This window comes from Aquarana catesbeiana, linkage group LG12 (genome assembly GCF_042186555.1).
Source record: "Aquarana catesbeiana isolate 2022-GZ linkage group LG12, ASM4218655v1, whole genome shotgun sequence".
Classification (NCBI taxonomy): Eukaryota; Metazoa; Chordata; class Amphibia; order Anura; family Ranidae; genus Aquarana; species Aquarana catesbeiana.
Window position 1 is genome coordinate 128012210 of NC_133335.1, and position 19934 is coordinate 128032143.

The window sequence follows — 19934 nt, forward strand, 5'->3', positions numbered from 1 at the left end:
GAGACTTTCCGTAATTATTATTCCTCATTATATAATATCTCACAAAGTAATCCTAAAATTGACCATTCTCTCATAGAGATGGAAAAAAAAATGATCTCATACATTGAACAAACAGCTCTGCCTAGTCTTGATCCGGCCACTAGCTCTTCTTTAGAGGATCCTTTTACTTTAGAAGAACTGTTAAATGTTATTAAGACTACTAAGATTGGTAAATCACCAGGACCAGACGGATTCTCCAGCTGGTTTTACAAAACCTTTGCGGCAGATCTGTCTCCAATCCTTTTTGTACGCATTTAATTCAATTTCAAGCTCTCAGACTTTCCCCCCGGAAACACTGAAGGCTTACATCTCTATTATTTTGAAACCGGGTAAAGACGAAACAAATCCAAATAGCTATCATCCTATTTCATTGTTGAATCAAGATATAAAGTTTTATGCTAAACTTTTCGCTAATAGACTTCAACCACTATTGCCTCAGATGATCCATACAGACCAAGCCGGCTTTGTGAAGGCCAGAGAGGCTCGAGACAATACTAGCAAGACTCTTTCATTGATCTCCCTGGCCCAGAAATGACAAATTCCGGCTTGCTTGTTAACAATAGATGCCGAAAAGGCTTTCGATCGATTAAATTGGAGATTTCTGTTTCACTCCCTTTGCCAGATTGGTCTGGGGGATAATCTGATAAATAAAATCATGGCGCTATATAGAAGTCCTTCCGCTCAAGTTCGAACAAATGGTATTCTTTCTAATACATTTGAGATTAACAATGGTACCCGTCAAAGGTGCCCTTTATCACTATAGAACATTTAGCAATAGCTATACGTAAAAATCCCTCTATACATGGTATAACTATTAAATAGATTATAAAACTGCAGTGTATGCAGATGTCTTACTTTATATAACATCACCCAAGATTAGTATTCCTTCTGTTTTAAAAGAAATTAATTTATTTGGATATTTGAGTAATTTCAAGGTAAATTTAACTAAATCTGAGTTATTGAATATTTAATTGCCCAGAGATGAGGTTTCTTCACTGGCAGCGTTATTTCCTTTTCATCTGCAAGAAGTTGCAGTGGAATATCTAGGAGTTAAGATCCCAACAGATCAGACTCTTGTTTACGATCTAAACTTCTTTCCACTTCTGATTCGAACACAAGCTGAATTGATGTCATGGACGAAGCTCTCTCTATCGTGGTTTGGACGTATTAACTCCATTAAGATGGATATTCTTCCAAAATATTTATATTTATTCCAAACCTTACCTATTAAACTTCCTAAAACATTTTTAAAAAAACTGAATAAATTATTATTGCAATTTATTTGGAGGAATAATAAACCTCGAATTAACCTGAAGACACTCTGTCGATCCAAAGATCGTGGAGGAGCAGGTTTGCCAGATTTTGAGTGCTACTATAAAGCAGTGATATTTTCTCGTGTTTTGGATTGGTTCCATCATTCCGTTGATAAACAATGGGTTCAATTAGAAATAGGTTCCTCTCCATTGAATCCTAAAGCTGCTTTATGGCTTTGTACTAAGGATATAGGTCCACGTTCCTCTTGGCCTTTTCTTACCTATACCGTTTTGGAGTGCTGGCATCATTTAAAAATATTTCCTCTGTCTTCTATCCCATCTCCACTCCTTTAATAGATAATCCCTCTCTTCCTATTGGCATGCATTGAAATGCTATCTTAAGCTGGGACAAATCTTATTGGCCCCAGATTAGACATACGATTCTGGAGGGTATCTTTATGCCATTCATAAACTTCCAAACTTTACACGATCAGAAGAAAGGTATATGGTTTGTTTACTTACAACTGCAAAGCTTTTATTCTTCTCTTACCCCGAAACATTCTATTCATCGACCGCTTACAGATTTTGAGCAGTTATGTTTATCTTTGGATCCACCAGCACACACTATATCTAAGATATATACGCTACTATCTACTCTCAAGTCACTGGGTTTACCACCATACGCGGTTAAATGGGAGCTAGATGTGTGTATTATTACTATGTTTGTAAGCTCATTTATAACACATAATGTTAATTAATAAAAATGCATAATTAGTAATCATGGTTACAAAAATCTAGTCTTTAACTCACCTCAAAACACTCTGTAGAGCTGTCTGATGTACAGACTGGAGATGTGCAGATTCTAGGAGCAGAAATAATGACAAAAGGTTTAATAGGTGAACTATTGATAGGTGGCTGCTTGTTGGAATAGTATAATAAAACCAATACTGACACCAAACCAGAAAACCCTAACAAATCTCACATAATGCTGTCAGAATACTTCTCCATTCCCAATGATAGCTCCTGAATTGGTTCACAAAATACTTGTTTGCATTGACAATGAATTCTAGTATTTTAATAAATGTGAACCATTAAAACCATAAAATATGGCAATAGGTAAAGCTGACTTTCCAGAAAGCAGGAATTTTATAGTAAATTTAGTTTCATATGTAATCTGTAATCTAGTCATCAAAGCTTCTGTGCTTGTGCTGTGTTGCCATGGATAGTGGATGATCAATTACTTATGGACAATCTAAAGCAGGGTTTCCGCTATTAGAGGTGGCATAGCAGGCTTGAGAGAGGACAAGATGTTTCCATGAGAAAGATGGTGGTTGGGCTGACTGATGGAGACAATAGACTTCATTCACAAAGTGGTATCTTACCACATTCCAGTATGCGGTAAGATACCGCACAGTGTTTTTCAAAACGTATTTTTTAGCATGCACTATAAAAACCTTACTAGTAGAAAACGTAAGGGGTGCCAGACTAAGTGCAGTGGTTAGATAATGGATTTAATAGGACACAGTAAAAATTAGCAACTCATTTGGAGTAGATAAAAATAAGCATGTAGGTAGATCGCACGGCTGGGATCAAGGGTGTCCCCGGGATGCTGCCATCGGTATCTTGTGGCGAGGTGGTGAAGTAGCCTGGACCAAAGGGGAAGTCGCCAGCTGCGCCGATACTGAAGCTGACGTCAGAAGGGAACGTGATGCCGTGGATGGGCGGTAACGCGTTTTGAAACCTCCTGCTTCTTCTTAAGACCTGATTGGATGGATACTAGACAGTCTAATATAAGCAAAAAGCCAGGGCGGGTTTAGATGCAACTAATTGGCTCTGGCATCACTGGTATCCAGGCAACCTGACAACCAGAACTGCAGAGATCAGCAAATTTAAATGCTGTTGCATAGCTGACGGTGGCTACTGACAATGTTCATTGCAGACACAAATAATAATAAAAAGCGCTAGAATATATATTATACATACACACGTACAGTGCCTTGCAAAAGTATTCACCCCCTTGGCATTTTTCATGTTTTGTTGCCTCACAACCTGGAACTAACATGGATAATTTGAGGATTTGCATCATTTAATTTACAGAACATGCCCACAACTTTGAAGATTTTTTTAATTCTAAGATTTTTATTGTATAGCAAACAACAAATAGGACAAAATAACAGAAGTCAATGTGCATAACTATTCACCCCCCTAAAGTCAATACTTTGTAGAGCCACCTTTTGCGGCTATCACAGCTCCAAGTTGCTTTGGATAAGTCTCTATGAGCTAGCCACATCTTACCACTGGGATTTTTGCCCATTCCTCCTTGCAAAACTGCTCCAGCTCCTTCAAGTTGGAAGATTTGCGCTTGTGAACAGCAATCTTTAAGTCTGACCACAGATTTTCTATTGGATTGAGTCTGGGCTTTGACTAGGCAATTCCAACACATTTACATGTTTCCCCTCAAACCACTCAAGTGTTGCTTTAGTAGTGTGTTTGGGGTCATTGTCCTGCTGGAAGGAGAACCTCCATCCTAGCCTCAAATCACACACAGAGTGGTACAGGTTTTGCTCAAGAATATCCCTGCATTTAGCACCATCCATCTTTCCCTCAACTCTGACCAGTTTCCCAGTCCTGGCTGCTGAAAAACATCCCCACAGCATGGTGCTGCCATCACCATGTTTCACTGCGGGGATGGTGTTCTTTGGGTGATGTGATTTGTTGGGTTTGCACCAGACATAGCGTTTTCTTTGGCCACAAAATTAAATTTTAATCTCATCAGACCAGAGCAACTTCCTCCATACATTTTGGGAGTTTCCCACATGGTTTTTGCAAACTCAAAACGTGTCATTTTGTTTTTTTGCTGAAAGTAATGGCTTTCTTCTGGCCACTCTGCCATAAAGCCCAACTCTATGGAGCGTATGGCTTATTGTCGTCCTATGTACAGATACTCCAGTCTCTTCTGTGGAACTCTGCAGCTCCTCCAAGGTTACCGTAGGTCTCTGTGCCGCCTCTCTGATTAATGTCCTCCTTGCCCGGTCAGTTTTGGTGTGCAGCCATCTCTTGGCAGGTTTGCTTTTTTGCCATGTTCTTTCCATTTGGTTATGGTCTACCGTGACCGTAAGCTGTGAGACCCTGGGGGCCGTGACCTGGAGCCAGACTGCAGCGCAGTCCATCCTTACCACTAGAGGCTCTGGTGAACACCTGCTGGCTCTTAGACTTCACGCCCTGGGGAATCTATGCTCTAGCTCCCAGTGGGATCTGTGTTGGTGCTCCCAGTAGACCTGCTTCTTGAACCTCCCAGAGTTCAATCCGCAGCAGTCAGTCCTAGGGTCCACTACCTTAGCGATGCACTCCTGACTCCTACAGAGTGCATCTGTCACCTGGTCTCAGGTGACCAGACAATCGTATTGATCTCAATCTCAGTGTTCATACCTTTTTGAGCAAGGGTGTTCAAAGTGAAAATCCAATAAGATTCCTGGTGGCACAGCCATCGGAAACGCTTGGCCAGTGGTAGGATACCGGGTGTAGATTCAATCACCCATACACTGAGGTTTTTGGAAGACTGTTCCTGGTACTCAGAGAAATGGTGGGGAACAATAGGTTTTGTGGCACCTTGCTCTACAAATCTGCAATGTGTTCCAAACCTCTTTCGAACAGTTCTAATTGTGCAGTTGACATAAAGTAGGCCACATGGGCAGGAGAGACAAACTACATACATAGATAAACAGTCGTGGAAGGTGTTAATATGATACACTACCATTTGTGGTAAAGGATTTTTGACCACGTTGGATAGGAACACACGTCAAGCATAATGGTTTTTTTGCAATGGAGCATGCCCACCAATGGGATAAGGGTGAGTCGTTTCTGCATGGTGGGTTCCCGTGAGGGTTTATTTTTACTAGGAGCCATCTTGCCCTTAATGCTAGGTGCCTTCCTATAGGCAAACTTGGGGGCAGAGGAGATAGACAATGGGGGTCCTGATGTAAAATAGACTAGTGTTTTTAAAAAATACTCTCCATTTGTTACACAATACTATGCTAAACCTCATAGAATGGAGAGTATTTTTAAAAAACACTGGTCTATTTTACATCAGGAGCCCCATCTGTCATTGTCTATCTCCTCTGCCCCCAAGTTTGTCTATAGGAAGGCACCTAGCGTTAAGCGCAAGATAGCTTCTAGTAAAATTAAACCCTTATGAAAACCCACCATACAGAAACAACTCACCCTTATTCCATTGGTGGGTATGTTCCGTTGCAAAAAAACATTATGCTTGATGTGTGGGCATATCCAACATGGTCTAAAATCCTTTACCACAAATGGTAAAATGTATCATTTCAATGCCTTCCACAACTGTTTATGTATGTAGTTTATGGTCTCTTCTATCCGTGCGGCCGACTTTGTCGTCCGTACCCTTAGAACTGTTCGAAAGAGGTTTGATGAGCATCGCAGATTTGTAGACCAAGGTGCCACAAAACAGTGTTCCTCGCCATTTCTCCACCAGGAACATGCTTCTAAAAACCTCAGAGTAGGGGTGATTAAATCCATACCTGATACCCTACCACTGGCCGAACATTTCCAACGGCTGTGCTGCCAGGAAACCTATTGGATTTTCACTTTGAACACCCTTGCTCCAAAAGGTTTGAACGAGGAGATTGAGCTCAATCTGATAATCTGATCCGTTCAATACCAATTGACTGATATTTGTTATCAACAGTATTTTCTTGCCATCAGTACCTAGGTTTTACCGAGTAGCTTAATACCACCCCGACTATAAATAGAATTTAAAATCTAGTACAAACATGTTATATGTTCAGCATGTTTGCATGCACATTCACCATACATGTGCTCATTATTGTACATGTATGCATACATTGTGTGTGTGTGTGTGTGTGTGTGTGTGTGTAGATAGATAGAATAGAAAAAGGAGGTGGGATTGCTGCACAAAAATTACTTTAAGAAATAGAAAATACATGGTATTCATGGTAACAGTTTTGGGCTAACACAGAGAACGCCCTTCTTCAAAACCAAATACCTACAAATGACCACATACATGATGGAATATATAGCTCATTAGCATCAAATGATTAAACAATTAACCGCTTGCTGACCAGCCTCCGCCATTATACTGCGGCAGGTCGGCATGTTCCCGTGAGGCGTCGTAGCTGTACGTTGGCCCTTTAAGTGGGGATACCAGGCGCACGCCCGCTGCACTGCAGGGGTCAATGCGTGTGGACTGCGCACACAAATCCCTGTTCTGCAAGGAGAGGAGAGACAGATCGTCTGCTCCTACTAGCTAGGAACAACGATCTGTCATCTCCTCTAGTCAGTTCCATCCCCCTACAGTTAGAACACACGCGAGGGAACACATGTAACCCCTTGATCGCCCCCTAGTGTTAACCTCTTCCCTGCCAGTGACATTTACACAGTAATCAGTGCATTTTTATAGGACTGATCACTGTATAAATGTCAATGGTCCCAAAAATGTGTCAAAAGTGTCCGATCTGTCCGCCATAATGTCGCAGTCCCAATAAAAATCGCAGCTCACCACCATTACTAGTAAAAATATAATAATAATAAAAATGCCATAAATCTTTCCCATAGTTTGGTTTGCGCAAAAGTTATAGCGTCTACAATCAATATACTCTTATTGTGATTTTTTATTACCAAAAATATGTAGAAGAATACATATCTGCCTAAACTCAGAAAAAAATTAGCTTTTTTAAAAAAAAATTGGGGATATTTATTATAGCAAAAAGTACAAAATATTGTGGGTTTTTTTCAAAATTGTCGCCTTTTTTTGTTTATAGCACAAAAAATAAACCGCAGAGATGAGCAAATACCACCAAATGAAAGCTCCTTCAATTTTGTTTGAGTACAACGTCACACGACCACGCAATTGTCAGTTAAAAAGCAGTGCCTTATGAAAAAAAATGACCAGGTCATTAAGCAGCCAAATTTTCCGGGGGTGAAGTGGTTAAACAATCTGGAATCAATTATTTACTGAGTGATTATGTGAAATTATCAATGCATGATACAACACAATATTGGAGCGAAACAGTTAACAGGTATATCAAATTTCCCACACCACAAAGATATTGTCTGTCAGGAACCCTGTATTAGGAAAAACAAAAAATCTATAAAAATATATGTACAAATACATCTAAAATATATTTACGGTATTATATTTTTACATTTTTTTCATTCATCCCTATATATTCTTATTTTTTATTTGGTGGTTTTGTTGTTATTGTTATTATTAATTTGTTTTCTATATAATACTGTAAATATTTATTAGATGTGTTTGCATATATATTTTTGTTTTCCCTAATACAGGGTTCCTGACTGACAATATCTTTGTGGTGTGGGAAATTTGATATACCTGTTAACTGTTTCACTCCAATATTGTGTTGTATCATGCATGGATAATGAATTTCACTTAATCACTCAGTAATTCATTCCAGATTGTTTGATTGTTTAATCATTTGATAATTTTTGGTCAGGGGTGGATAGTGGGGTCCCACAGGGTTCTGTGCTGGGACCAATCCTATTTAACCACTTCAGCCCCGGACCATTATGCTGCCTAAGGACCAGAGGACTTTTTCCAATTTGGCACTGCGTCGCTTTAACGGCTAATTGCGCGGTCATGCAATGCTGTACCCAAACAAAATTTGCGTCCTTTTCTTCCCACAAATAGAGCTTTCTTTTGATGGTATTTGATCACCTCTGCCGTTTTTATTTTTTGCGCTATAAACGGAAAAAGACCGAAAATTTAAAAAAAAAATAATATTTTCTACTGTTTGTTATAAAAAAATCCAATAAACTCAATTTTAGTCATACATTTAGGCCAAAATGTATTCGGCCACATGTCTTTGGTAAAAATATGTCAATAAGCGTATATTTATTGGTTTGCGCAAAAGTTATAGCGTCTACAAACTAGGGTACATTTCCTGGAATTTACACAGCTTTTAGTTTATGACTGCCTATGTCATTTCTTGAGGTGCTAAAATGGCAGGGCAGTACAAAACCCCTCCAAATGACCCCATTTTGGAAAGTAGACACCCCAAGGAAATTTCTGAGAGGCATGTTGAACCCATTGAATATTTATTTTTTTTGTCCCAAGTGATTGAATAATGACAAAAAAAAATTTTACAAAAAGTTGTCACTAAATGATATATTGCTCACACAAGCCATGGGCCTATGTGGAATTGCACCCCAAAATACATTCAGCTGCTTCTCCTGAGTACGGGGATACCACATGTGTGGGACTTTTTGGGAGCCTAGCCGCGTACGGGGCCCTGAAAAGCAATCACCGCCTTCAGGATTTCTAAGGGTGTAAATTTTTGATTTCACTCCTCACTACCTATCACAGTTTTGAAGGCCATAAAATGCCCAGATGGCACAAACCCCCCCCCCCCCAAATGACCCCATTTTGGAAAGCAGACACCCCAAGCTATTTGCTGAGAGGCATGTTGAGTCCATGGAATATTTTATATTTATTTTTTGCGCTATAAACGGAAAAATACTGAACATTTTGAAAAAAAATGATTTTTTCTACTGTTTGTTATAAAAAAAATCCAATAAACTCAATTTTAGTCATACATTTAGGCCAAAATGTATTCGGCCACATGTCTTTGGTAAAAAAAATGTCAATAAGCGTATATTTATTGGTTTGCGCAAAAGTTATAGCGTCTACAAACTAGGGTACATTTTCTGGAATTTACACAGCTTTTAGTTTATGACTGCCTATGTCATTTCTTGAGGTGCTAAAATGGCAGGGCAGTACAAACCCCCCCAAATGACCCCATTTTGGAAAGTAGACACCCCAAGGAAATTGCTGAGAGGCATGTTGAACCCATTGAATATTTATTTTTTTTGTCCCAAGTGATTGAATAATGACAAAAAAAAAAAAAAAATATTTACAAAAAGTTGTCACTAAATGACCATGGGCCATGGGCCTATGTGGAATTGCACCCAAAAATAAATTCAGCTGCTTCTCCTGAGTACGGGGATACCACATGTGTGGGACTTTTTGGGAGCCTAGCCGTGTACGGGGCCCCGAAAACCAATCACCGCCTTCAGGATTTCTAAGGGCGTAAATTTTTGATTTCACTCCTCACTACCTATCACAGTTTTGAAGGCCATAAAATGCCCAGATGGCACAAACCCCCCCAAATGACCCCATTTTGGAAAGTAGACACCCCAAGCTATTTGCTGAGAGGCATGTTGAGTCCATGGAATATTTTATATTTTGACACAAGTTGCGGGAAAGTGACAATTTTTTTTTTTGCACAAAGTTGTCACTAAATGATATATTGCTCACACAGGCCATGGGCATATGTGGAATTGCACCCCAAAATACATTTAGCTGCTTCTCCTGAGTATGGGAATACCACATGTGTGGGACTTTTTGGGAGCCTAGCTGCGTACGGGGCCCCGAAAACCAATCACCGCCTTCTTCCGCACTCTTCACTGCCTATCACAGTTTCGGAGGCCATGGAATGCCCAGGTGGCACAAAACCCCCCCCAAATGACCCCATTTTGGAAAGTAGACACCCCAAGCTATTTGCTGAGAGGCATGGTGAGTATTTTGCAGCTCTCATTTGTTTTTGAAAATGAAGAAAGACAAGAAAAAACTTTTTTTTTTTCTTTTTTCAATTTTCAAAACTTTGTGACAAAAAGTGAGGTCTGCAAAATACTCACTATACCTCTCAGCAAATAGCTTGGGGTGTCTAATTTCCAAAATGGGGTCATTTGGGGGGGGTTTGTGCCACCTGGGCATTTCATGATCTCCGAAACTGTGATAGGCAGTGAAGAGTGAAATCAAAAATTTACGCCCTTAGAAAGCCTGAAGGCGGTGCTTGGTTTTCGGGGTCCCGTACGCGGCTAGGCTCCCAAAAAGTCTCACACATGTGGTATCCCCATACTCGGGAGAAGCAACAGAATGTATTTTGGGGTGTAATTTCACATATTCCCATGGCATGTTTGAGCAATATATAATTTAGTGACAACTTTGTGCAAAAAAAAAAAAAAAAAATTGTCTCTTTCCCGCAACTTGTGTCACGATATAAAATATTCCATGGACTCGACATGACTCTCAGCAAATAGCTTGGGGTGTCTACTTTCCAAAATGGGGTCATTTGGGGGGGTTTTGAACTGTCCTGGCATTTTATGCACAACATTTAGAAGCTTATGTCACACATCACCCACTCTTCTAACCACTTGAAGACAAAGCCCTTTCTGACACTTTTTGTTTACATGAAAAAATTATTTTTTTTTGCAAGAAAATTACTTTGAACCCCTAAACATTATATATTTTTTTAAAGCAAATGCCCTACAGATTAAAATGGTGGGTGTTTCATTTTTTTTTCACACAGTATTTGCGCAGCGATTTTTCAAACGCATTTTTTGGGGAAAAAACACACTTTTTAAAATTTGAATGCACTAAAACACACTATATTGCCCAAATGTTTGATGAAATAAAAAAGATGATCTTAGGCCGAGTACATGGATACCAAACATGACATGCTTTAAAATTGCGCACAAACGTGCAGTGGCGACAAACTAAATACATTTTTAAAAGCCTTTAAAAGCCTTTACAGGTTACCACTTTAGATTTACAGAGGAGGTCTACTGCTAAAATTACTGCCCTCGATCTGACGTTCGCGGTGACACCTCACATGCATGGTGCAGTTGCTGTTTACATTTGACGCCAGACCGACGCTTGCGTTCGCCTGTGCGCGAGAGCAGGGGGGGACAGGGGTGCTTTTTTTTTTTTTTTTTTTTTCTTTATTATTTTTTTGCTTTTTTATATTATTTTTAAACTGTTCCTTTCATTTTTTTAAAAATGATTTTTATTGTTATCTCAGGGAATGTAAATATCCCCTATGATAGCAATAGGTAGTGACAGGTACTCTTTTTTGAAAAAATTGGGGTCTATTAGACCCTAGATCTCTCCTCTGCCCTTAAAGCATCTGACCACACCAAGATCGGTGTGATAAAATGCTTTCCCAATTTCCCAATGGCGCTGTTTACATCCGGCGAAATCTAAGTCATGAAATGCTCGTAGCTTCCGGTTTCTTAGGCCATAGAGATGTTTGGAGCCACTCTGGTCTCTGATCAGCTCTATGGTCAGCTGGCTGAATCACCGGCTGCATTCTCAGGTTCCCTGTTGAGACAGGAGAGCCAGAGAAAAACACGGAAGACGGTGGGGGGGCATTCCCTCCCACTGCTTGTAAAAGCAGTCTAGTGGCTAATTAGCCGCTAGGATTGCTTTTACATGAAAGCCGACCGCTGGCTGAAAAGAATGATACCAAGATGATACCTAAACCTGCAGGCATCATTCTGGTATAACCACTCAAAGTCGTGAATGGCGTACCTGAAGACAAAAAAATGGTTAACAATAAAACACAGTAAACGGTAAAGTATAAAAAATTGCATACCTGAAAAGCAAACATGATAAAACATAATAACAATAAAACATTGCAGAATAGAATACAGTAAAAAAGAGCAGAACAATAGAGAGAGAATAGAGAGAGAGAGAGAGAACAATAAAACAACAACTATTTTTTTTTTTTTTATATATATATATATATATATATATATATATTTTTTTTTTTTTACACTTTTTTTTGTAACTAACTTTTATAACTGTAACCGGTTCCAGGTTCGGGTCTCTCAAAATGCGATGGCATCTTGGGAAACCCTGTGAAAGTGTGCCTAGTCTGTGCAATGCTGTACCCTACGCTAATACTCAACTAGTGAATGATAGCGTTCAAAACATTTACCAATGCAAAGACCAGGATTGTCAGGACAGGAGGGACAATAATAGCGGGTGTCACGCCTATATCCGCGCTTGCTGCAGACACAACATCTTTTTTGGGGGGGTTCGTTGGGTAGGGGTACTCGGGAGGACATAAAGAAAATGCCTCTCATGCAGCCGATTGCATTTGGTTGGGGATATGAATGGGGGAAGTACGGGCGCTGCAGAAGTGGTGGGTTCCCAATTAGGATTGGCAAATGCAGCAGGAAGGGCACTATGGGCACGACGGGCCTGTTTGTCTTCTTCTTGGTGGCAGCGGGACACTACTTGTGCTTGCCACCTCACCAGCTTGAACTGCACTTATGGGACTTGCCACATCACCAAGTGTTACTGCAGTGCTGGTTTGACTACGACCGGGGTGTACTAGGCCACTGGTGCTTGCCAGTTCACCAAAACGCTACCAAAAAAACTGTTAGCGATCGCAGGGATCAGGCCTGACTCTGCGAATGCTGCAGTTATGCGTTTAGTGTTTTGTAAGTGACAGTGATCGATCGATACTGCACTTGGGTGGGCTGGGCCGGGTGGAGGGGCAAAACACAGGTGCTAGCAGATATCTGGGCTGATCCCGCTAACACTGCGTTTTTGGGAACCCTAAACTGCTGGGGATGCTAGTATAGATCTGATCAGATAAGATATTGATCCGTTCAGATACTATACCACTAAGGGAGGCGTATGCTGCGTGCGTGGGTGTTAGCGGTACTGGCGCTAATCTGATGCTGCCTGGGGTGACGCATATCACTGCCAGGCGATCAGGCGGCTAAACCTTTATTCGGTAATAAACGCCGGGTGCCCTGACACTATAAAAAATAAACGAACTAACCAGCGTCACCCGTAACAGTTATACGGTGATCAGTGGTGAAAGGGTTAACCAGGGGGCAATCAAGGGGTTAAAACCTTTATTAGGTAGTATATGGGGGTCCCTGTCGCTATAAAATGCTGACGGCGAACCTAAATATTTACGTCCCTAACTAGCGTCACCAGCGACACTAATACAGCGATCAGAAAAATGATCGCTTAGCGACACTGGCGACAGGGGGTGATCAAGGGGTTAAAACTTTATTGGGGGGGTTAGGGGGGTACCTTAGACCTACAGGAGTCTAATACTAACTGCCCTAACACAGTAACTGTCACAAACTGACACCATGCAGTAATCAGAAAAAAAAAAAAAAACTGCTTGGTGTCAGAGTGACGGGGGGGGGGTGATCGGGGGGGGGATCAGGGGGTAAAGGGGGGTGTAAAGTATGCCTGGCATGTTCTACTGTGTGTTTTTGTGTAACTAACTCGGATGTCTTCTCTCCTCGGCGCCGGAACGGAAACTGCCGAGCCGAGGAGAGATGACATCACTTCCTCTGCCTCTGTGTACTACACAGAGGCAGGGGAAGATCCTCATTGGCTGAGAGCGATCGTGAGGGGGGGGCCACGAATGGATGGCCTCCCCCTCATCTCTGATCGCTGCCAGACCAAAGGCAACCGCCGCTGGCACCGGGGGGGGGTCCGATCGGACCCCCCACCCGCGGGAAGGAAAGGACGTAAATGTACGCCCTTTTTCCTGCCCGTGCCGCTCTGCCGACGTATATCGTCGTGCGGCGGTCGTCAAGTGGTTAATTTGTTCATAAACGACCTGGAAGATGGGGTAAACAGTTAAATCTCTGTATTTGTGGATGATACTAAGATAAGTAGGGCAATAACTTCTCCGCAGGATGTGGAAACCTTGCAAGAAAATCTGAACAAATTGATGGGGTGGGCAACTACATGGCAAATGAGGTTTAATGTAGAAAAATTTAAAATAATGCATTTGGGTAATGAATGAATGCAATCTATACACTAGGGGGAGAACCTCTGGGGAAATCTAGGATGGAAAAGGACCTGGCGGTCCTAGTAGATTATAGGCTCAGCAATGGCATGCAATGCCAAGCTGCTGCTAACAAAGCAAACAGAATATTGGCATGCATTAAAAAAGGGATTAACTCCAGGGATAAAGCGATAATTCTCCTACTCTACAAGACTCTGGTCCGGCCGCAACTGGATGTACTGGAAATGGAGCGAGTACAAATAAGGGCAACAAAGCTAATAAAGGGTCTGGAGGACAGAAAGGTTTTGAGCACTGAACTTATTCTCTCTGGAGAAGAGACGCTTGAGAGGGGATATGATTTCAATTTACAAATACCATACTGGTGACTAGGGATGAGCCGAACACCCCCCTGTTCGGTTCGCACCAGAACATGCGAACAGGAAAAAAGTTCGTTCGAACACGCGAACACCGTTAAAGTCTATGGGACACGAACATGAATAATCAAAAGTGCTAATTTTAAAGGCTAATATGCAAGTTATTGTCATAAAAAGTGTTTGGGGACCTGGGTCCTGCCCCAGGGGACATGGATCAATGCAAAAAAAGTTTTAAAAACAGACGTTTTTTCAGGAGCAGTGATTTTAATAATGCTTAAAGTCAAACAATAAAAGTGTAATATCCCTTTAAATTTCGTACCTGGGAGGTGTCTATAGTATGCCTGTAAAGGGGCGCATGTTTCCTGTGTTTAGAACAGTCTGACAGCAAAATGACATTTTGAAGGAAAAAACTCATTTAAAACTACCCGCGGCTATTGCATTGCAGACAATACACACAGAAGTTCATTGATAAAAACGGCATGGGAATTCCCCAAAGGGGAACCCCGAACCAAAATTAAAAAAAAAAAATGACGTGGGAGTCCCCCTAAATTCCATACCAGGCCCTTCCGGTCTGGTATGGATATTAAGGGGAACCCCGGCCAAAATAAAAAAAAAAATGACGCGGGGTTCCCCCTAAATTCCATACCAGACCCTTCAGGTCTGGTATGGATTTTAAGGGGAACCCCGCGCCAAAAAAAAAAAAAAAGGCGTGGGGTCCCCCCAAAAATCCATACCAGACCCTTACCCGAGCACGCAACCTGGCAGGCTGCAGGAAAAGAGGGGGGGATGAGAGTGCGCCCCCCCCCCCTCCTGAACCGTACCAGACCACATGCCCTCAACATTGGGAGGGTGCTTTGGGGTAGCCCCCCAAAACACCTTGTCCCCATGTTGATGAGGACAAGGGCCTCATCCCCACAACCGTGGCCGGTGGTTGTGGGGGTCTGCGGGCGGGGGGCTTATCGGAATCTGGAAGCCCCCTTTAACAAGGGGACCCCCAGATCCCGGCCCCGCCCTGTGTGAAATGGTAAGGGGGTACTTACCCCTACCATTTCACTAAAAAACTGTCAAAAATGTTAAAAATGACAAGAGACAGTTTTTGACAATTCCTTTATTTAAATACTTCTTCTTTCTTCTATCTTCCTTCATCTTCTGGTTCTTCTGGCTCTTCTGGTTCTTCCTCCGGCGTTCTCGTCCAGCATCTCCTCCGCGGCGTCTTCTATCTTCTTCTCCTCGGGCCGCTCCGCACCCATGGCTTGGGGGGAGGCTCCCGCTCTTCTCTTCATCTTCTTCATCTTCTTCTCTTCTTCTTTTCTTCTCTTCTTCTCATCTTCATTTTCTTCTCTGGGCCGCTCCGCACCCATGCTGGCATGGAGGGAGTCTCCCGCTGTGTGACGGCGCTCCTCGTCTGACAGTTCTTAAATAACGGGGGGCGGGACATGACGGGACTTCCCTGTGGCATTCCCCGTGACATCACAGGGAAGTCCCGTCAAGTCACCGTGCGTCAGAGGGGGGCGGGGTCACCGGGTGGCCCCGCCCCCCGTTATTTAAGAACTGTCAGACGAGGAGCGCCGTCACACAGCGGGAGCCTCCCTCCATGCCAGCATGGGTGCGGAGCAGCCCGGAGAAGAAAATGAAGAAGAGAAGAAAAGAAGAAGAGAAGAAGAGAAGAAGATGAAGAAGAAGAGAAGAGCGGGAGCCTCCCCCCATGCCATGGGTGCGGAGCGGCCCGAGGAGAAGATAGAAGACGCCGCGGAGGAGATGCTGGACGAGAACGCCGGAGGAAGAACCAGAAGAGCCAGAAGAACCAGAAGAACCAGAAGATGAAGGAAGATAGAAGAAAGAAGAAGTATTTAAATAAAGGAATTGTCAAAAACTGTCTCTTGTCATTTTTAACATTTTTGACAGTTTTTTAGTGAAATGGTAGGGGTACTTTTGTACCCCCTTACCATTTCACACAAGGGGGGGCCGGGATCTGGGGGTCCCCTTGTTAAAGGGGGCTTCCAGATTCCGATAAGCCCCCCGCCCGCAGACCCCCACAACCACCGGCCAGGGTTGTGGGGATGAGGCCCTTGTCCTCATCAACATGGGGACAAGGTGTTTTGGGGGGCTACCCCAAAGCACCCTCCCAATGTTGAGGGCACGTGGCCTGGTACGGTTCAGGAGGGGGGGGCTGCACTCTCGTCCCCCCCTCTTTTCCTGCGGCCTGCCAGGTTGCGTGCTCGGATAAGGGTCTGGTATGGGTTTTTGGGGGGACCCCACGCCGTTTTTTTTTTTTTTTTTGGCGCGGGGTTCCCCTTAAAATCCATACCAGACCTGGGTCTGGTATGGAATTTAGGGGGAACCCCACGTCATTTTTTTTTTTAAATTTTGGCCGGGGTTCCCCTTAATATCCATATCAGACCTGAAGGGCCTGGTATGGAATTTAGGGGGACTCCCACGTCATTTTTTTTTTTTAATTTTGGTTCGGGGTTCCCCTTTGGGGAATTCCCATGCCGTTTTTATCAATGAACTTCTATGTGTATTGTCGGCAATGCAATAGCCGCGGGTAGTTTTAAATGAGTTTTTTCCTTCAAAATGTCATTTTGCTGTCAGACTGTTCTAAACACAGGAAACATGCGCCCCTTTACAGGCATACTATAGACACCCCCCAGGTACGAAATTTAAAGGGATATTACACTTTTATTGTTTGACTTTAAGCATTATTAAAATCACTGCTCCTGAAAAAACGGCCGTTTTTAAAACTTTTTTTTGCATTGATCCATGTCCCCTGGGGCAGGACCTGGGTCCCCAAACACTTTTTATGACAATAACTTGCATATTAGCCTTTAAAATTAGCACTTTTGATTTCTCCCATAGACTTTTAAAGGGTGTTCCGCGGCATTCGAATTTGCCGCGAACACCCCAAATTGTTCGCTGTTCGGCGAACTTGCGAACAGCCAATGTTCGAGTCGAACATGAATTCGACTCGAACTCGAAGCTCATCCCTACTGGTGACTAGGGATGGGCCGAACGGACCCCTGTTTGATTTGGACCTGAACACTGAACCCCATTAAAGTCAATGGGACCTGAACGTTAAATATCAAAAGTGCCCATTTTGAAGGCTTAAACGCAAGTAATTAGGCATACAATGGTTATAGAGGTCGGGGTCCTGGGGGACATGGATCAATAAAAAAAAAAGTTTGTGAAAAACATCACTTTTAAATGAGCAGTAATTTTTTTTTTATTTTTAAAGTGAAAGCCTAAAAATGAAAAATTCCTTCCAATATGGTGCCAGGGGGGTCCCCTTAGTCTAACTGTAAAGTGGCAGATCTGTACCGTGTCTAGAATCTGCTGCAGCAATGATTGAATTTATAAAGCCAAAAAAAAATGACATTTTTCCTGCATGCTGCCTTTATTTCGCTCAGCAACAGCTGGGGAGCCAGTGTGTACGATGAGGCCACAATGTAGTGCATTGGGAACAAGATTAGAGATTTTTTGGATACATTCTGGCGTCACTTTGACTTTGGATAGAAGCAACAGGTGCAGAAAAATTGGTCTTTGGGTGTCGGTGGTGCCTTCCCACCATAACCCTATAGAGGTACTCTTGATGTAAGCAAGAATTTGCCTTGCTGTAAAAAATTGCAATGATATGCACCTGTCAAACAGGTGCAGAAAAATTGGCCTTTGGGTGTCGGTGGTTCCTGTGGGGAGTGGGCCTGGAGATAACAGCTGCAGAATGTGATGGAATAGGGTGGCTGCTCTCTACTCTTTCTTGATGCCGACCTCCTTGGGGTTGTGCCGCCTCACCTTCAGTTTCCTCGTCTGCTCTATCTGGCACCCAAGTCGCATCCATGACCTCATCATCATCTCCATCTCCTCCACCTTCATCATTACCACTGGAGACAACTTGGAAATACGCTGCGGCTTGGGGAACATGAATGCCAATTTGTCTACCAGTGTTCCTCCCTCTCTCTAGGCTCATGTTCCTGTCATCCTCCACCTCAGAACCAACATCTGAATCCAGTAATGGCTGGGCATCATCAAGGGGCAAGTGGCTGACGCTGTGGTCAAATAACTCAGCTGACTCCTCAATGGCTGATGTTAGGGTTATGGCCGGAATAGATGTGGACAAGGAGGCAGGTTTATCCACTCTGGCAACTGCAGGGGACTGTACACTTGTCTCTGCTTGTATGACAGAGGATGAGGAGGATGAGGAAGGTTTAGTAAGCCAGTCCACCACCTCCTCTGCATGCTGTGGCTGGATAGCACGGGCAAACTCACTAAACAGAGGAAATGATGCCCTGCCTGAGGACTGACCACCACGTCCACCTTTGCTTGTGGACACATTTGTTGCTGGCCCCCTTACAGTGCCAAGGGAACGTCTGCCTCTCCTTGTTGTTCTCCCAGACATTATGGGAGGGAGGGGACGGTGCTTATAAGCAAATGTAAAGGAGAAGTTGAAATCTGTATGCAGATGCACTTTAAGCAATGTAAAGAGGTGTTTGGTGCCCTTTAATTTGAGTACTCACACTACACAGACACACTCCACGGATACAATATAATATACTGCAATATAATATAAAGTGATGCACAGAACTATTTGGCGTTAAACTTGTAGTAACGCACACAGAACTATATGGCGTTAAACTGGCAGTAACGCACACAAAACAATATGGTGTTAAACTGGCAGTAACGCACGCAATATGATATGGCGTTAAACTGGCAGTAACGCAATCAAATAGACGGTGTTCAACCGTCACTACACTGAAGCTATCTGAACTGTCCCTACTCTAGCTATATACTCTTGTCAAGATTACTGACACGGTCTCACTACACTACACTGCAACTATCTGGGCTGTCCCTACTCTAGCTGCACACTATGAAAAGCTGAATGATGGTCCTCCTCACTACACTCACACTATCCCTAGACTGACACTAAACTAATATTCTACACTGACAATTGAAGAAAAATAGCACAGTATAGCACACTAACTAATAGCACTGAACAGAGCCCTGTTCTATCTCTCTCCACACCAAAATCACACTGAAAATGGCTGCCATTGAAAGAATACTTTTATACTGTGGGGCGGAAATCAGCCATGATTGGATGAAGTCATAATGACAATGTCCAATCATGACTCTGTCAGTGCTCTGTGCCCTGATTGGCTGAAGCTTTCACTGCTTCAGCCAATCAGGGCTTGCAATGCACTGTTCAACACCACAATGCATTGTGGTCAGTTCGGGAGGGGGCGAACAAATGGTCGAATGTCACGTCCGAACAACGAAAGTTTGGCCTGAGAACCGTTCGCCCATCCCTACTGGTGACCCCACAATAGGGATAAAACTTTTCGCGGAAGGGAGTTTAAAAAGACATGTGGCCACTCATTAAAATTAGAAGAAAAGAGGTTTAACCTTAACCGCTTGCCAACCAGCTGCCGTCATTATACTGCGGCAGGTCGGCACGATACCGCGAGCTGTCATAGCTGTACGTTGGTTCTTTTAAGCGGGATAGGTGCCGATGCTCGTGGCCGGCGGTCGCGATGACTGCAGGCTACGCGCAATCGTGGGCACGAGAGGCAGAACAGGGACGTGTGTGTGTGCAAACGCACACATCCCTGTTTTGTGAGGAGAGGAGAGGCAGATCGTGAGTTCCTACTAGCTAGGAACCATGATCTGTCATC

The 19934-nt window shown here is 43.0% G+C and overlaps 1 protein-coding gene across 2 annotated transcripts in view; it reads right to left on the reverse strand.

Moving 5' to 3' along the window:
• LOC141114560 (transcription factor CP2-like protein 1) overlaps positions 1-19934 on the reverse strand; it is a 316164-nt gene that overhangs the window by 37502 nt on the left and 258728 nt on the right. For both annotated transcript variants that reach the window (XM_073608327.1, XM_073608326.1), the window contains exon 9: positions 2103-2154. In XM_073608327.1, coding sequence (XP_073464428.1) covers positions 2103-2154 — 52 coding nt within the window. The remainder of the gene's footprint in view (positions 1-2102; positions 2155-19934) is intronic.